The 16,054-nt window shown below is 39.5% G+C and overlaps 1 protein-coding gene across 1 annotated transcript in view; it reads right to left on the bottom strand.

Annotated features, from left to right (window-relative positions):
* The window catches only part of LOC127577824 (protein inscuteable homolog), a 311,294-nt gene that overhangs the window by 188,262 nt on the left and 106,978 nt on the right, over positions 1 to 16,054 (bottom strand). Inside the window, exon 3 of the mRNA XM_052029408.1 lies at positions 12,749 to 12,842. Within this exon, the coding sequence (XP_051885368.1) occupies positions 12,749 to 12,801 (53 nt within the window). The 5' untranslated portion in view covers positions 12,802 to 12,842. The remainder of the gene's footprint in view (positions 1 to 12,748; positions 12,843 to 16,054) is intronic.

Raw genomic sequence — 16,054 nt, 5'->3', positions numbered from 1 at the left:
CTATGCAGCTGCTTATAATAATTAGTGAGCAAGATACTGTTGGCCACTATTTTACACTAGTCCACTTGGCGTAAAATGTCAGCTTTGGCCTGATTCCTCATGTCCAAAGAATGAATAAGAAAAAGCAATTATCTCATTATTTACTTCTATCTCTTGACCTGTTATTTGAAATGAGACTGCAATGTTACTAACCAAAAAATGCAGAATAGTTACTTCTGCTCTCCCTGATTTGTGCAATGTAAACTTAGGGAAGAGTAGTTCTAGTTATTGCTGCCTTACAGTGAGTAATGTTAAAATGTTGCCACCCATCTGGGTCACTCTCTCTTCTGCCCTCTCCCATCAGGCAGAAGATACAGGAGCCTGAGGGCACGTACCACCAGGCTCAAGGACAGCTTCTATCCCACTGTGATAAGACTATTGAACGGTTCCCCTAAACGATGAGATGGACTCTTGACCTCCTAATCTACCTTGTTATGACCTTGCACTTTATTGTCTACCTGCAATGCACTTCCCTGTAGCTGTGACACTGTACTTTGTATTCTGTTTTTGTTTTTACCCTGTACTACCTCAATGCTCTGTGTAATGAATTGATCTGTACGAATGGTATGCAGGACAAGTTTTTCAATGTACAAGTGACAATAATAAACCAATACCAATAGCAATGTTAGCTTCAGGACACATTGTCCAGTATTGTTTTGGCCTTGCTTTTATTTTAATTACTTACCTGCGAAAGCTAAAGGGAATCTACTTGAGTTAGTTGCCAAGTTCTGGTCTGGGACCTGTTCAGGGTGACCCCCACCCCTTTTAATTACACTGCTGCAGCAAAAGTTGCACAATGGGAACCTTGTTGCTCTGAGAGCGTGCAACAAAAGACAGGCCTCAGAAAGATGGACACAACTTGGCAAATGAAGTCATGAGGTGCAGCTCTGACCTGGATAGTTTGTCATTGCTAGAAGGTAATTCACAGCTAGAAATCCCCCATCAAATTCATGAAGTGGCACTATTCAGTATTGTAGTCAAATCACTTTTCATATTCTGTTCTGCAAACATTAGTGCTGCATGTTCATATTCTACAATGACATTTATTTTATAAATCCATGCCAACTCTGCTTTGTTCTCTAATTTTTTGGTTATCTCACCTTTTAACAAAGGATGTAACACCTTTCCTCCTACTGCTGCTAAACTAACTGGTCCATTGTACCTAGGCATTATTTCACCTCCTCTTTTGAAAACTGAAATTATACAGTATTTGCTACCTGCTTGTCCTTCGGTGCTAATGAATTTTTAATCGATGGATAGCAGAATCTCAGCTACTTTTTCTTGCACAGACAGTCCCCTTTGAAACTTCATTGGAACAATGACATCGCTCTCCCTTAGTACTGCAATAAAAGGGTTATCCTGGGGATGTACCTGTCTTTATACTGGGCATTGAACTCACAGCTATTCATTTCAGAGGTGACAGGAATACTGTTAAACCAAGACCAATGATAAATTAGTTGAACATATATTTATTTAAAATTCTGCAAGTTTACATAGTTTTCTCAGCAGTGAGATCAGCAAATATAACCACTCACCATTATCTCATTATTAATGCACTCCTCCACATACTTGAAATACACTACAATGAAGATGAGAGTGAATCATAAAGGCTGCCACCGTTCTTTCCAATGATTCCATAAGCACTTCAAATCGGGGAAATCTAAAAGTTTTTAAAGTTGTTTTTTTTAAAAAATAGAAATGTGAGCAATAGAACTCCTATAATATTCCATCATTACCTTCTCATTTGAATCAATCGACCCACTTCCATGACATGAAATAGAGCAGAGAGATTCCACAGATATGTTGCACCTGTTCTCTGGCCTCTGACCAGCTGTTGCATAATTATTTCCATAATTTAGTTTTTTTTTAAATCAACAGCCGTAAAACATGCTGCTCTTAGACCACTAACATTATTATTTCTAAATACATTTGGTAGCAGTGTGATAAATGAAGAGAATGTAGAAAAACTGCCATTTTATCAGTGGGGGACACAACTGTAAAACCAGCTATTCAGAACAGAAAATATGGACATCATAAGTGACAGCTCAGTTAACCTATAATTTCCTCTTTTACTTGTACAATTCAAGGGACACAGTAATGGACAATCTCCAGAAAAAGTTGAGCCAATTTTTTACGGCAGTCACATCTGACACGTTAAATGAAAAGCTAGCTAGCCCAAAATATGCAGCAGAGCTTATCACAAACAAGGTAGCATGGATGTAAAATATCTGAAATAATTGTACAGTTTATTCAGCTTTCCAAAATCCCTTGTTATTAAAGTTCTTTAATAAAAAACCTGCAGTATATATACTTCCTCTCACAATCTCAAGCCTTCACAAACAATGAAACACTTTTGAGAAGAAGTCATGTTGTAATATAAGAATCTTGACAGCCAATTTGCTAGAAGTAAGATCCCATGATTAGGTAAGCAGTTTAAGTAATGCAAGTTGAAGGATAAGTGCCTGGTAATGCATTGCAGAGAACTGTCCTGATCTTTATATAATGCTCATCATATGAACCATCCGAGAGAGCCTCGATCTCATCTGAGTAGAAGCATCCGCCACAGTGCAGCACTCCCTGAACACTGGGGTAAACTGTCAGACCAGATTTTGTGTCAAGTCTCCCAAGTCCAACATTTTCTGATTCAGAGATGAGGGTGCTACCAACTGAGATGCTGATGACATTAAACTGAACAAGGAAATGGGTTTAAACTAGAAATGCCTGAGAACTGGAGGATCATTCAGAGGAGGGAGGTGTTGGAATGTGTACAGATGAACTCATTTACCTCTTATTAACATAAATGAACTGGGTGAAGAAATCAATTACAAGTTGGTGGAATTTGAAAATTAGGAGTTGGAGGGTCAGATGATGTCATTTAATATTTTAGATTGAGACATGTTATGCATCGGATGGCTAAATGCAAAATTTAAAAACCTTGTTTATTAGGGAAAAAGAGAAATGCGTACATGAGAATAGAAAAGAATAAACACCAAAGACTCAGAATGGAGCTACAAGAAATTGCATATTTCTCAATTGCACTGTTGGGACTTTTTCCACAGGCTATTAAAGAAACAAACATCATGCTGACCTGCAAGGTTGAAACAGTGAAATACAAGCCCATGGGTTTTGTTGAGGCCTATTAATGTAATAATTGGAACACACGGTTGGCACATTTTACACAATCATGGTTGTAACATCTTAAAAGTAATGCAATAGCATAGGGCTGGGTGCAGATAATAGGATATAGAAAGCTCCCACCACTAAACAAAATAGCCACGAGAAAGCCTTATGGAAGCACATTTAGAAAGGAAGACTTCACTGTAGCATAAGGAGAAATCAATATCATGATTAAAATGAAGTCAGACTTCAAAGTGAATCTAGACAATTGGATAAGAAGATATTGATTGAAATTAAAGTTAATTCAGTACAAATCTTAGGAGTTTCTTTATTTAAAGTATGACGAACATTTCAAGTAATTTATCAGGTAAGGTTGTGGAATTAACAACATTACAGGAGTTCAAAGTGCCATAAGTTGCCAGGCTGGATGATTTGGATCACTTGATGGGCCAAAGCAGCTGCCTCAATTAACTTCCTTATTAAAACAGAAAATGCTAGGAATACTGAGCAGGTCAGGCAACATCAATGGAGAGAGAAGCAGAGTTATCATTTCAGGTCAAAAAGCCTTCTAACAATCCTTCTGATACAAGGGTCACGGTCCTGAAATGTTAACTCCATTTCTCACTCCACAGCAGCCGCCTGACCTGTTGAATATTGCCAGTACTTTGTTTTTATTGCAGATTTCCTTTATCTGCAGTTTTTTGCTTTTCAATAACTGCCTTACTTCTCATGCTGATGTATGGATGCTGGCTCAGTACTCGAATGGACTCAGGTCTACCCATTCCAAAGCAGAGATTGCCGCAAAAGTCCAGTTTGCACCGGAAGACGGGTATAAACAAATTTCTTAGCATGAGTACCTTAAATAAGAGATATTGTACACAAAGGTTGTTTCCTTGCCATCTTTCCATAAGTGACAGATAACCAAATTCCTAACCACTATCAATAACTTTCAGAATATATTAGTTCAACTAGAAATATAATTCCCAGTCTAAGATGAAATGTGCTTGCATTGAGAATTCTGCACATCACTCTTATCACTTCCACACTGGTGGATATATTCTGCTAAAAAGAAATGTAGGAAGTGATGAACAGAGGGAGTATATACAGATGTATAACATAGATATTTTCATTAACACATCAGTCATATTAATGAAAACAGATTTCCTCATCTATTAGATGTCCACCTATTACAGCATATTACTTATTTCAGTTTCAGGGATAAGTGAATTGGATAAGCATCACTTAACTAAATTATATTGCTAGCTCTAAAGTTCCATATTTCAGGGCAATTCTTAAATGGAACAAACCTTAAACATTTATTAACAATAGCTAGGTACTGAAAACATGTAGCTTCCTGCTTAATCTAGCTGCAAATCTAGTGAGGCCATGATGAACAGGACAGGAGTAAGGGTCTGAGAGGCAAAGCTTCCATGTACCAGAACAGGATTACCAGAGGGGCTCAGGGAAGGGAAAGGATTCATCGGCTGGGGGTTCAGCTTCATCTGACAAAGCATGAGTAGCTGATGCACCAAATTAAAGCAGCCGTACTGGAGCCTGCTGCCACCTAGAGCAACCGGAGTACCATCACCTCCAAGCTTTTCTTCATACATCATACTGACTTAGAACCACATCATTTCTTAGTCATCACTGCATCCAAACCTTGAAATTCCCGATCAAGCAGCCCTAAGGGAGCAACTCCACCACCCAGGCAGTGTCACATCACAACCTTCTCAAAACTAACTGCACATCTGCAATAAATTCTGGCCTTGGCAGTGACACAAAAAATGAAAAAGGACATTAAAATAGTAAGTAGTTTATTAATGAACCTTACAGAGATTTAAATAAAATCAAAATCAGGTCAATTTTGTCTCAACTCCATTCTGTGAGAAGTACATACAGTACTTCTGTATTAATCTGGTTTAAGGCCAAAGTTTCCATTTCATTTAGAATGAAGGTGACTCAGAGATGGTAATAATGAGAAAATCTATCTTTTAGTACCATTGATGGCTCATTTGTGGAGCTCCATAAATATTTTCTGTGCAAAAGCTAATTTTACCATAAATTTGCTAAGTTTGCAAAAGGAAGCATTAAAACATTAGAGATTCATGCCAATGCTTTGCCAAGGTTTAGCTAGAGACTTTTTGAGTGTTTACAAATTTATCATCAAATTAACTCAAACTTTGGCAACTTATGATATATAAACTTGTTTGTTTCAGAAACCCCATTCAATGTTGTCAACTCAGCTGCACTATTTAGTCACTTAGGCAATGACAATCACGAAACTGACAATGGAAAGTAAAATCAATCCTAAATCTGTGAAGAAACACACTGACATTAGAAGTATTCTTTGCATCCATGGTAAATGAAATCTAACAGGAAGGATCTTTTCATATGGTGAAGTTTGCACTGGAAGGCAGGTTTGAACTTTTCTCACACTTGACTGCACTGTTATTCAGACTGAACACTCTCCAAAGCAACAGACAGGAAGGACATGGTCATTACAAGCCAGAAATGTGCCACCCTCAATAAAAGCAACAGCAGTCTGAAGCCCGTGCTTGTAGTCGGTGTCAGGCCCCTTATATGAATAAGCAAAGACCCTAATGTCTGCAGTATTGGATTGGCCTGAAAATAAAAGGCTCTGGACCAGGAGCCCACATTACTGAATTTAGTTCAGAGTTTCCTCTGCATTAACACACAAATGCAAAAGATCAGTGCAAAAACAGTGAAACTGGTTTTAGTGTCACTTGTGGGAAATCATAGCATATGCACAAGCCCAGCATTAGCACAAGCTTTGAACACTGAAGTGGGTTTTATCTAAAGGACCAAGGGCTGCATTGGCATTAATAAAAGGGTGTGATCATACCTGGACCACTACTAGGGAGTTGAAGGTGTCCATCCTTTTTCAGGTATGTAGATTCTTCCCGTTTTCAAAGTTCAAATCCACCTGACATTGTTACCAATGCCCTCAAACACCCACTCTGCAACGAAATCCTCATGAACAGCCATCCCACCAAAGCCTCAACCCAATCATTTCTACAACTGTCCTCCCATTCAAATCATGTTCCCATTAAGCTGACCAAGACATCCAACCAACTCCACAGCTGAACTGTCCTTCCCCCATTGTTCTCCATCATCAAACCTACCTCCATCCCTTAATCCGCATTTAATTCCACAGCCAAACTCTCCAACCACCCATATCCACCACCAGCATCTTCATCATAAGATACTTTCCTCTTTATCATGCACCCCAGTCTACAGTCTGGCCCACTCCCTACAGTCCTCTACCCCAGCTCACCCTTCCTAGTCTTCTTCTCCAATGATCTTCCTCACCTCCCACCCCATCCCATCCCACTTTCAAATTATCTCCTCCATGATCTGCACAATCTGCAAAGGTTGTAAGTCATATGGGAAAGGTCAGTCACAAAGTACCTATTGTCCTGCAGATGTTGCCTTGGATCTTTCTGAGCCCAAAGGCCTAACACAAACTTGGCACAGAAAATGTTGATTTTTACCATATACAGTATAGGCCATGGTATTCCATCAGTTGGCCTTTATATGCCTCATCCATTCTTCAATAGAAGTGCATATTAGGTGTGTCATCCAACTGATGACAGGAGCAATTTCTATCTGCTTTGCTCTTCCTCCTGAATTTCATCCCCTAAGCTGACTACTGTCAACTAGAAATCCTGAACCTGGAAATGTTTGTTAAACACAGCACTACACTATTTTGTGATGTTCCTATTTTCGATGTTTTAATCAAGTTAATACTACATCTTAAACAAATGCTTTAGGTCTCAGGTTAAAATAATGACCCATCAGTATCATATGGAAGTGAAGATTTGTTTTTATCAATAGCAACTATTTCTACAATAAAGTAATGAGAATGTAACATTAAGTAAATGTATTCTAATTACCATTGAATATCATTCAAAATATACCTATAGCAGATCTGTATTATGCAAATTAAAGCCCACAAACCACATTGTAGGATATTCCTACAATTTCAAACGAGAAGTCTCAGCATTATCGTGTTGCCTTCAGCAATTTTTCGCAGGATTGCTTGAGATTCCACAATGTTGTCAGAGCCTCATACACAATGTAAAATTGTGGGAGTATTCCCTGACATATTCCTTCCTTTGAAAATAACAATAGAAATCATATTCAGCTCACCCACAACATTCTGATTGGTGCTGAATGCAAGTGTAGCTGGTTAACAAATCTACTGCCCAGGTAGGAAAAATAAAACTATTTCCTTTTAATACCAATGGATAATTTGACACAAGCTCTGTGAAATCTATTTTCAAGTGAATGTTTATGCTAGCTACACTAACAATAGATTGCTTTCCAATTTAGATGAACTGATGCTCCCAGGTCAAGCTTAAAGAAAACTCTTCACCCCAAAACCTTAGAAAAGGAGCATCTCTTGAATACAATTTTTTTTTCTTTTTTCTTCATTGAGCAACCTCTGCACATTGCATAAGGTTACTAAAATAAGTTTTAATTTGGAGACACAAGGGAGGACTGCAGATGCTGGAATATGCAACAATAAACAATCTGCTGGAAGAATTCAGCAGGTCATGCAGCATCTCTGGGGGAAAAGAACTGGTGATGTTTTAGGTCAAAACCCTGCATCAGGACTGAGAGTGGAGAGGGAAGATAGCCAGTATAATGAGGAGAGTAGAAAGTTGTGAGACAGGGGCCGGAGATGATTGGTGGACATAGGATGGGTGAAGGATAGTGGGCAGATGGATCCAGGCAGGGGAGGGGGAGAGGTAGAGTTGAGAGACAGAGGCAGGAGGTTGATAGGTGGAGGCAGACAAAATAAAGGCATATGGAGCCAGGTTGGGGGAGGAGAGGATGAGGGTGGAGACAGCAGGGAGGGTGATAAAGCAGGAACATAAAGGCTACCCGTGCTGGAATCCGATAAGTAAGGAAGGTGATAATGAAATTGGAAAACTCCATTTTCATAACATTGAGTTGTAGATGATCCAGGCAGAATATAAGCTGTTGTTTTTTTTTTAGTTTGTATTGGGCTTCACCCTGGCAGTGGAAAAGGCCAGGGATAGACAGATCAGTGTGGGAATGGGAAGGGGAGTTGAAATGGCATCCAACTGGGATGGCCATTGTGGATAGAGCACAGGTGCTCTGTAAACCTAATCCGTGCTTGGTCTCACTGAAGCAAAGGAATCCACGTCGGGAGCACCTAATTCAGCAGGCAAGGTTGGAGGAGGTACACGTGACTCATCTGTAAGGGCTGTTTAGGTCCCTGGATGGTATTGAAGGAGGAGGTATAAGAACAAGTGTTGCAGCTCCTGCAGTTGCAGGGGAATGTGCCATGGGTCAGGGAGCGGTGGAGGGGTGGAACGAGTGGACCAGGGAGTCATGGAGAGAGTGATTGTTGTGGGAGGTGGAAAGGGCAGAGAGGAACGATGTGGTGGGTCGTGGGATCTTGTTGCAGCTGGCAGAAGTGACAAAATATAATGTGCTGGATGTGGAGGCTAGTAGAGTGAAAGGTGAGGACTAGGAGAACTCTCTCTCTGTTCTGTTTGGAGGGAGCTGGAGTGATAGCAGAAATCTGAGAAACAGAGCAAATGCAAGACAGCACGCCATCAACCACAGCAGAAGGGAAACCATGTTTCCTAAAAAAGGAAAACATTTCAGATGTCCTGGAATGATGGCCTCATCTTGACAGCAGATGCAGCAGAGACACAGAACCTGGGAGAAAGGGATGGTATATTTACAACTGACAGGGTGGAAGAAGGTGTAGTCGAGGTAATTGTAGGAGTCAGTGGGGTTTATAGTAAACATCAGAGGATAGTTTGTCTTCTGAGATCCAGAAAAGGGAGAGGTGTGTCAGAAATGGCCCAAGTGAATTTGAGAGGGGGATGGAAGTTGGTAGTGAAGGAGATAAAATTGACGAGTTCTGCACAGGTGCAGGAAGCAGCACCAATGCAGTCATCAATGTAGGAGAGAAAGAGTTGGGGAGTGGTATCAGAAAGGTTTGGAACAATGACTGTTCCATGTAGGCAATGAAAAGACAAGCAGTCTGGTGGAGGACATGTGAGGTGTCCAGCACATAGGTGGAAAGACAATGGACAAGGGGAGATAAATTAGAGGAAAGGTATGAGGAGATAAGTTCAGTGGGGGCAAGAGCAGGCAGAAACCAGAACAGTCTTGTTAGTAGATCTTGTGTAAGAGATAGAAGTAGGTTTGTTAACTAGGTTGGGATTGGTGCGAAGTGAATGGAATGCTGCACATTCAGACAAGGTGAGGTTGGAGTAGGTAAGAGGAGTGGAGTTGTCAAGGCAGTGGATGTTGCAATGGCAAATGGAGATGTAAAGATCAGTTGAGGGTCAAAGACTGAAGGGGAGTGTCCGAGAAGAAGGGAGTGCTGGAAACATGAGGAGTCATTATTGTGGGGTAAGGTGTCTGACGGCAATTAGAGATGAAAAGTTTTAATTTGTACCCGGTTCGGAAGTTTTTTTTTATTCATCTTCAAGCACTAATAGAAGGACCAACAACAGTCTGTCCCCAATTGCATTTGAAAAGGCAGTTGTGATCTGCCTTCTTAAACTGCTGCAATTCCTCTGGTAAAGGTTATCACACAATGTTTGGTCAGTCATTCCAGGATTTAGACTTTGCAGCAATGGAACAGCCATATAATTCCAGGTCAGGATACTGTGCAACTTGGAAGCAAACAGCAGGAAATGACACTCCCATGCACCTACCGACTTTGTCCTTCTAAGTAATATAGGATGGGGGTTCAGGAGATGCTGTCAAAGAATTGCATTGTGATGCAGATGAATTTTAAGTAGAAGCTATTAAAGGTTCATAAGATATATTGAAAATATAAAAATAAAACAAATAAAAGTTTAGGATTAAAAAAAATAAAATAATAAAAAAAATAGAGGGAGACATCTCCATTTCCATTCTAGATATTCCTATAGGCGAAAGGCAGAAATCAATGTACAATATCCAATTACCTTATTCTGATACCTGAAGTTCAGAAGATGGCCAAAGTTCACTGGAAATTTAATACTCTAAGATTATTTGGCTGAGGATCATTTTTTTTTCAACTTGTTTTAAAACTGTCAGCTCACTATAAGTAAATCTATGCAGCATACAATCTTCTGGAAGTGAAGAGAAAACCTACATAAAGAAGAATAATATTTTGCAAAGAAGAATCAGTCCAAGCATAAGATATTCTTTACCACAATTAGTATGTTGAGCCCAAATCATGAGGTTTAGCTGCCATTAGAATCCTAGTTTTAGAAAGAGAAGGATGGGGTAGATTGGAGCTGGAAACAGTATTCTATTCATTCATATATTGTATGCCAAATAGAATTAGCCTGTTGGCTTACAATTGGTCTGGTCAATACAGAATTTCCCAATTCACCTTCTTAAACTGAAAACTGTATATGAAGCACAAACAGGAGTACAATATCGAGTTTATACACTCCCAAATCATACTCCTATCTGACTAGATATGGATCAATTAAGGTAAAACTGATCACAAGGGATATGTGGTCTGCATATAGCTAAGACTGAAATATCATGGACAATAAGTGTGAATTTTTAAGGCAAACCTAAAAGTTATGTCACATTAAGATTAAAAATTAAAGCAATTAAATGAAAATCATGTTAATTTGTGCAGCAAATTTCAAGTAAACAGAGCATGAATCTCACGTGGAATTCTAATTTTATATCAAGAGTCACAAGAGTTTATGTTATGATTAAATAAAATCAGTACTTTTAAACACTAATGAACAAAATAACATTGTTTTTAAGGGCACTGAAATACCAACTTACTCATCAGCTATAAGGATTAATTGTTACAGAGGCACTGGTTAACGCATTTGTATTAAATGTACTTCTCGACTTAGTGGAAACTATCTACTACAGACATATTTCATAACTTTCCCTTCTAAAGTAAATAGAGCACTCACGTTGTAATTTTCCAACAATGACTGCTCTTAGAAACTTTGTATTTGATGTAGGTACCTGAATTCAAATGTTTCTATCTACAGTGGAATACTTTGTGTAATTATTTTTGATGTATACCTGAAGATATAAGTTTAAAAAGGAGAACCAGAATATGTTATTTTTATATTCTATATCAAACGAGAATTGGATGAATTTCAGGCAAAAATACTGGCAACACAATAGGATCTTAACAGTGCACTGCCTGGAATTTTATCTGTCAGTAGTTCTAAACACTATAAGTGCATTCTGTTCTGTTTATGAAATACGGTTTCATTGGTTTCATTTGGCGCAATCACCTAGGTTAAAACTTTACGCCTTAATGACCATACCTTCCAAATTTACTATCTGGCATTATATCATAAGTATTATTAAATAATTTCACAAATTTCATTACTTTTTAAAATTTGAGTTGCCTTTCACACAAACACCATATCATAAAACAAAATGTACAAAACCTAAGAGCAACTCAGATTCATAAGACAAAACTTAAACTGAAATAACCGTCTAAAGGAACAGAAACTGTTCAACGCTTTTCTTCCATTCAATTAAATTACAGTGAATCTGTATCTCAGCGCCATCCACCTTCTTTGATTCTGCAAACTTTTATACATTTCTCCAACAAAAATTGGCCATCCTTAGTTTTGAGCTTTTCAACTGACTGTCTCAACAGCTTCTGGGCATATTAAGTTTCAGATTTCACAACTGCTACGTTCAGTCTAACATCACCCCTGAACAGTTTGCATCTAATTGCCATGTCCTGATAGACTCAGTCAACTCAGGGCTGAGTTTGAACTGAGATTTCCTGACTGTGAAGTTCAGTACAGGAAGCAACCGACTGCTTTGTGACTCAGACAGTGTGACTGACTCTATTCTGTGTTGACATCCAACAGGCATCCTTGAGCTTGGGTGGCAGCATCACAGCTCACCACACAGGTAATCAGAGCCCACAAACCTCTCCTGGTTTATTAACCATTTTATTGGCTGTTATGATGTACCCATGGGATAGCTGTCTGGCCAGTGAATGCTTCCCCTACCCCAAAAAATGAATGTGAAGAGAAGAAAAGAGGAACAATGTAACTGTTGATGAACCAGTTGGAGGTGCCAATGTTTCCTCACACACACTCCTCAGTTGGAACAGCATTTCAAAATAAATCCAACAACAAATATTTAATGACAGCAGTATGACACAATGGCTTTGAAAAAACGCAGCATCGACTTCAGCCAACAGTTGATTAATGATAGACACAATTAATTTTGTCCAAGATGGCAAAATTCAGTTTTGTGTGACAGCACTGACAAAAAAATTCTTTTAAAGAAAATATGATATTATTTACAGTTACTAAGAAAATAATTTGTTCAACAGAACAGTTAATGTCCTATTAGCAGTTTAAGCTCAAAATTTACAGAGCAGCATTTTCTGTCAAGCTAAGGTCACAATACTTCAATCTGCCTGAATGTCTCAGCCATGCACCTAATATTGCTGATACCAGTGCATTTCCGGCACACTGCCATGAAAGCTTTTTCTCATATATTGCATCAGAATCCATTTTCGGCTCACAACTTGTTATACATCAAAGCAATTAATTAATCAAATGAGCCCAGCACTTACCGCTGGACAGATGACGAGAGAGATTCAAGAAAATTGTCGCCTCCAGAAGCCATGTTCAACACTCAGCCACAGGTAAAGCTTTCACAGGCAGAACCTAAAACAGGATTTTTTTTTTAATGTCATTACTATTAACTTCATGAAGACCAATCACAGCTAATCAACTTCAGTTCACCTGTTGTAGTTAACTACTTAAAGTTATTGCATGCTTGCAGGTATAATACATTATATTAATGAAAGTTAAAGCTCTACAAAAAATTGCATTATATATTAGTGATTTTTCACTGCTGGCCCACAGTCTTGCTCTATATACTATCCTCCAGCAGCTTCCACTGCTGCCTGGCATGTTTAATCAAGATCCTCATGTTTATTCACAATCTTCTACAGAAACTAACCCATACTGCTCCTCGTCTTTCAACTTCCTCATGAAGACTTGGCATTTCTGAATCTCAACAGTCTCTTGTGCCATCCATTAAATCTGAAGTTCAGGATCCATGTTTTTTTTAAGTGAGGGGCATATCACAGTTCCTTGTATTTGCAATGAAACATATCAACATGTATATGCTAATGTTACAGGTTCAGAAGATAGGAATCATCTTCCTGCTATGGTAACATGATTGAAGTACTGATTTACAAACATCCCTCCAATTTTCCAGAATAACATCGTCACTGCTCTGTTTACACAGGTGGAGAGGAAGAAGAATGGCCGAATGTTTGGCATCAACTTTTAAGTATTTTTGATTTTCTTCCTGTGGGGTTTGAAAAAAAAATGCAGCATCGGCTTCAGCCAACAATTGATTAATGATAGACACAATTAATTTTGTCCTTAATGGCAAAATTCAGTTTTTTGCATGACAGCACTGACAAAAAAAATTGTTCTTGAAGACTTTTTTGAGCAGACAAGTAACTGAAATAGAATCAAAGTCATCATAATACTGAACTGTCTGCAATCTAACCCATCACAACCTGTACATGGTTAGTGTGGGTTCATCCTTCGCTCTTTTCATTATATTATGATGCCTTTTCTTTACTGTCCATAGACTTTAGATGGCAAACACTACTTTTCAGGGGCACTCAAATTTAACCATTGTACACAGAAATTTAAGCTTGCTGCTTTGTGGTAAAGAGTACTAGATAGCTTTCCACAGATTCCCCCATTGGGTAATATCGATGTACTATAGAAAGCATCCTATCCCAATGCATCATGGCTTAGTATGGCATCTGTTCTGCCTGTGACCGCAAGAAACTGCAGAGAGTTGCAGACACAGCTCAGCACATCACAGAAATCAGCCTCCCCTCCGTGGACCCTGTCTGTATTTCTCGCTGCCTTGGTAAAGCAGCCATCATAATCAAAGACCCCACCCATCCCAGACATTCTCTCTTCTCCCTCCTTCCATCGAGCAGAAAATACAAAAGCCTGAAAGAACGTACCACCAGGCTCAAGGATAGCTTCTATCCTGCTGTTACAAGACTGTTGAACAGTTCCCTAGTACGATAAGGTGGACTCTCGACTTCACGATCTACCTCGTTATGACCTTGCACCTTCTCTGTAGCCGTTACACTTTATTTTGCATTCTGTTATTGTTTTACCTCGTACTGCCTCAATGCACTGTAGAATCACTTGATCTGTTTGAACGGTATGCAAGATAAGTCTTTCACCATACCTCAGTACATGTCACAATAATAAACCAATTCCAATTTACTAGCAGGTCTATTGGAACATAAAAGTAAAGAGCTCCAGCTCTTAATAATACACGTGGGCCTCAAGGCCCTTTATTGAGCCAGGTTTCCGATCATCTGGATGACAGTCCAACCGACTAATGGACTATGTCACACTGATGCACAGCGTGGAAGCATAGAACCCACTCAATACGGCCTTATCTGATTTCCTACTGTGACCCAGGGCTCAGTTTATATCTGGCACCTCAGCTTTATGCCATCCTTAGCTGGTGTGCCTCGTGGGCCCTATTCATTTGAGTTGTGTCACAACTTCATAGAAAAGATAAGTACATCTGAGTGTTTATTTATAAAATATTAGTATTAACTAAGGTAAATGACCAGGGCCTTTGTGTCCTCATAAGGTCTAGTCATATTTGCAGATGAGCTCAGCTCTCCCAAAGGCTGCAGCAGCGCAGCCTCTAGGACACTGGGAGCCAGACGCCCACAAACGGTAAGTGCAACCTCGGGGATCACGCTGGGGAACACGTGACGCAGGCCAGATCAAGTCGGATTTGGCTCAATAAGCTTAACACTAACATTTGACTTTGTTCCAATATTTTATTCTGAGACATGCCATCTCGGAGTCAACTCTACATATGACACAAGCACGTCATCCTCCTGAGCACAGCACTCATAAGTACCATATTTCACTCACTCATGCTCTAAGCAGTCAGGGGAGCAGAATTCTGACAAGCAATCAAATACCAGAGGACTGCAATTTGGTCTTATAGCTCACAAGCTTTACCATTTTGATTTAATAGTGACTGTGGTTAAAATGAATTTTTCAACAAAACAGCAAGGTAAGAATATAATGTGTGTAGGCACCAAACAATGGAAAATGTAGAAGTGGCGTGTTAAATTCATTTTCCCACCACTGTCTGTAAGGAGCTTGTACATTCTCCCCATGACTGCATGGGTTTCTTCCAGGTGTTCCAATCTCCTTCCATATTCCAAAGCCGTACAGGTTAGGAAGTTGTGGGCATGCTACATTGGCGCCAGAAGTGTGGTGACACTTGCGGGCTGCCCCAGAACACTCTACACAAAGATGTATTTCACTGTGTTCTTCGATGTACATGTGACTAATAAAGATATCTTTTCTTATAATAGAAGGCCATTCAGTCCACCAAGTCTATACTGGCTCTCAGACCAATTCCTTTAATCCCATTTATTTTCCAGCAACCTATTCTCTCTCGTGTCCATTAACTCCACCCTGATTCTCCTATTACCCACCTACACTTGGGGCAATTTACAGCAGCCAATCAACCTACCAGCATTTCCATAGGATGTGGAAGGAAAGCTGAGCAGTTGGGGGAACCCCACATGGTCACAAGGTGGACGTGCTAACTCTACACTGACATTACCCACGATCAGGATGAAACACCAGCTGTTGAAGTGGTGAGGCAGCGGTTCTACCAACTGTGCCATCTGGAATGCCAAGTGGGTACATCTGAAGAACTGCTGATTTCAAGAGAAATGAAAGAATAAAAGGGGGATAAAATGCAGCCTTGGCGAGTAACACATGGGCGGTAATGACTTGACACATCACAAGATCCTCCTTTCCATTGACTTCAGTGTTAACTTCAGAGGAGG

The sequence above is a fragment of the Pristis pectinata genome, chromosome 14 (genome assembly GCF_009764475.1).
Source record: "Pristis pectinata isolate sPriPec2 chromosome 14, sPriPec2.1.pri, whole genome shotgun sequence".
Classification (NCBI taxonomy): Eukaryota; Metazoa; Chordata; class Chondrichthyes; order Rhinopristiformes; family Pristidae; genus Pristis; species Pristis pectinata.
This window is presented reverse-complemented; position numbering and strand designations above follow the sequence as displayed.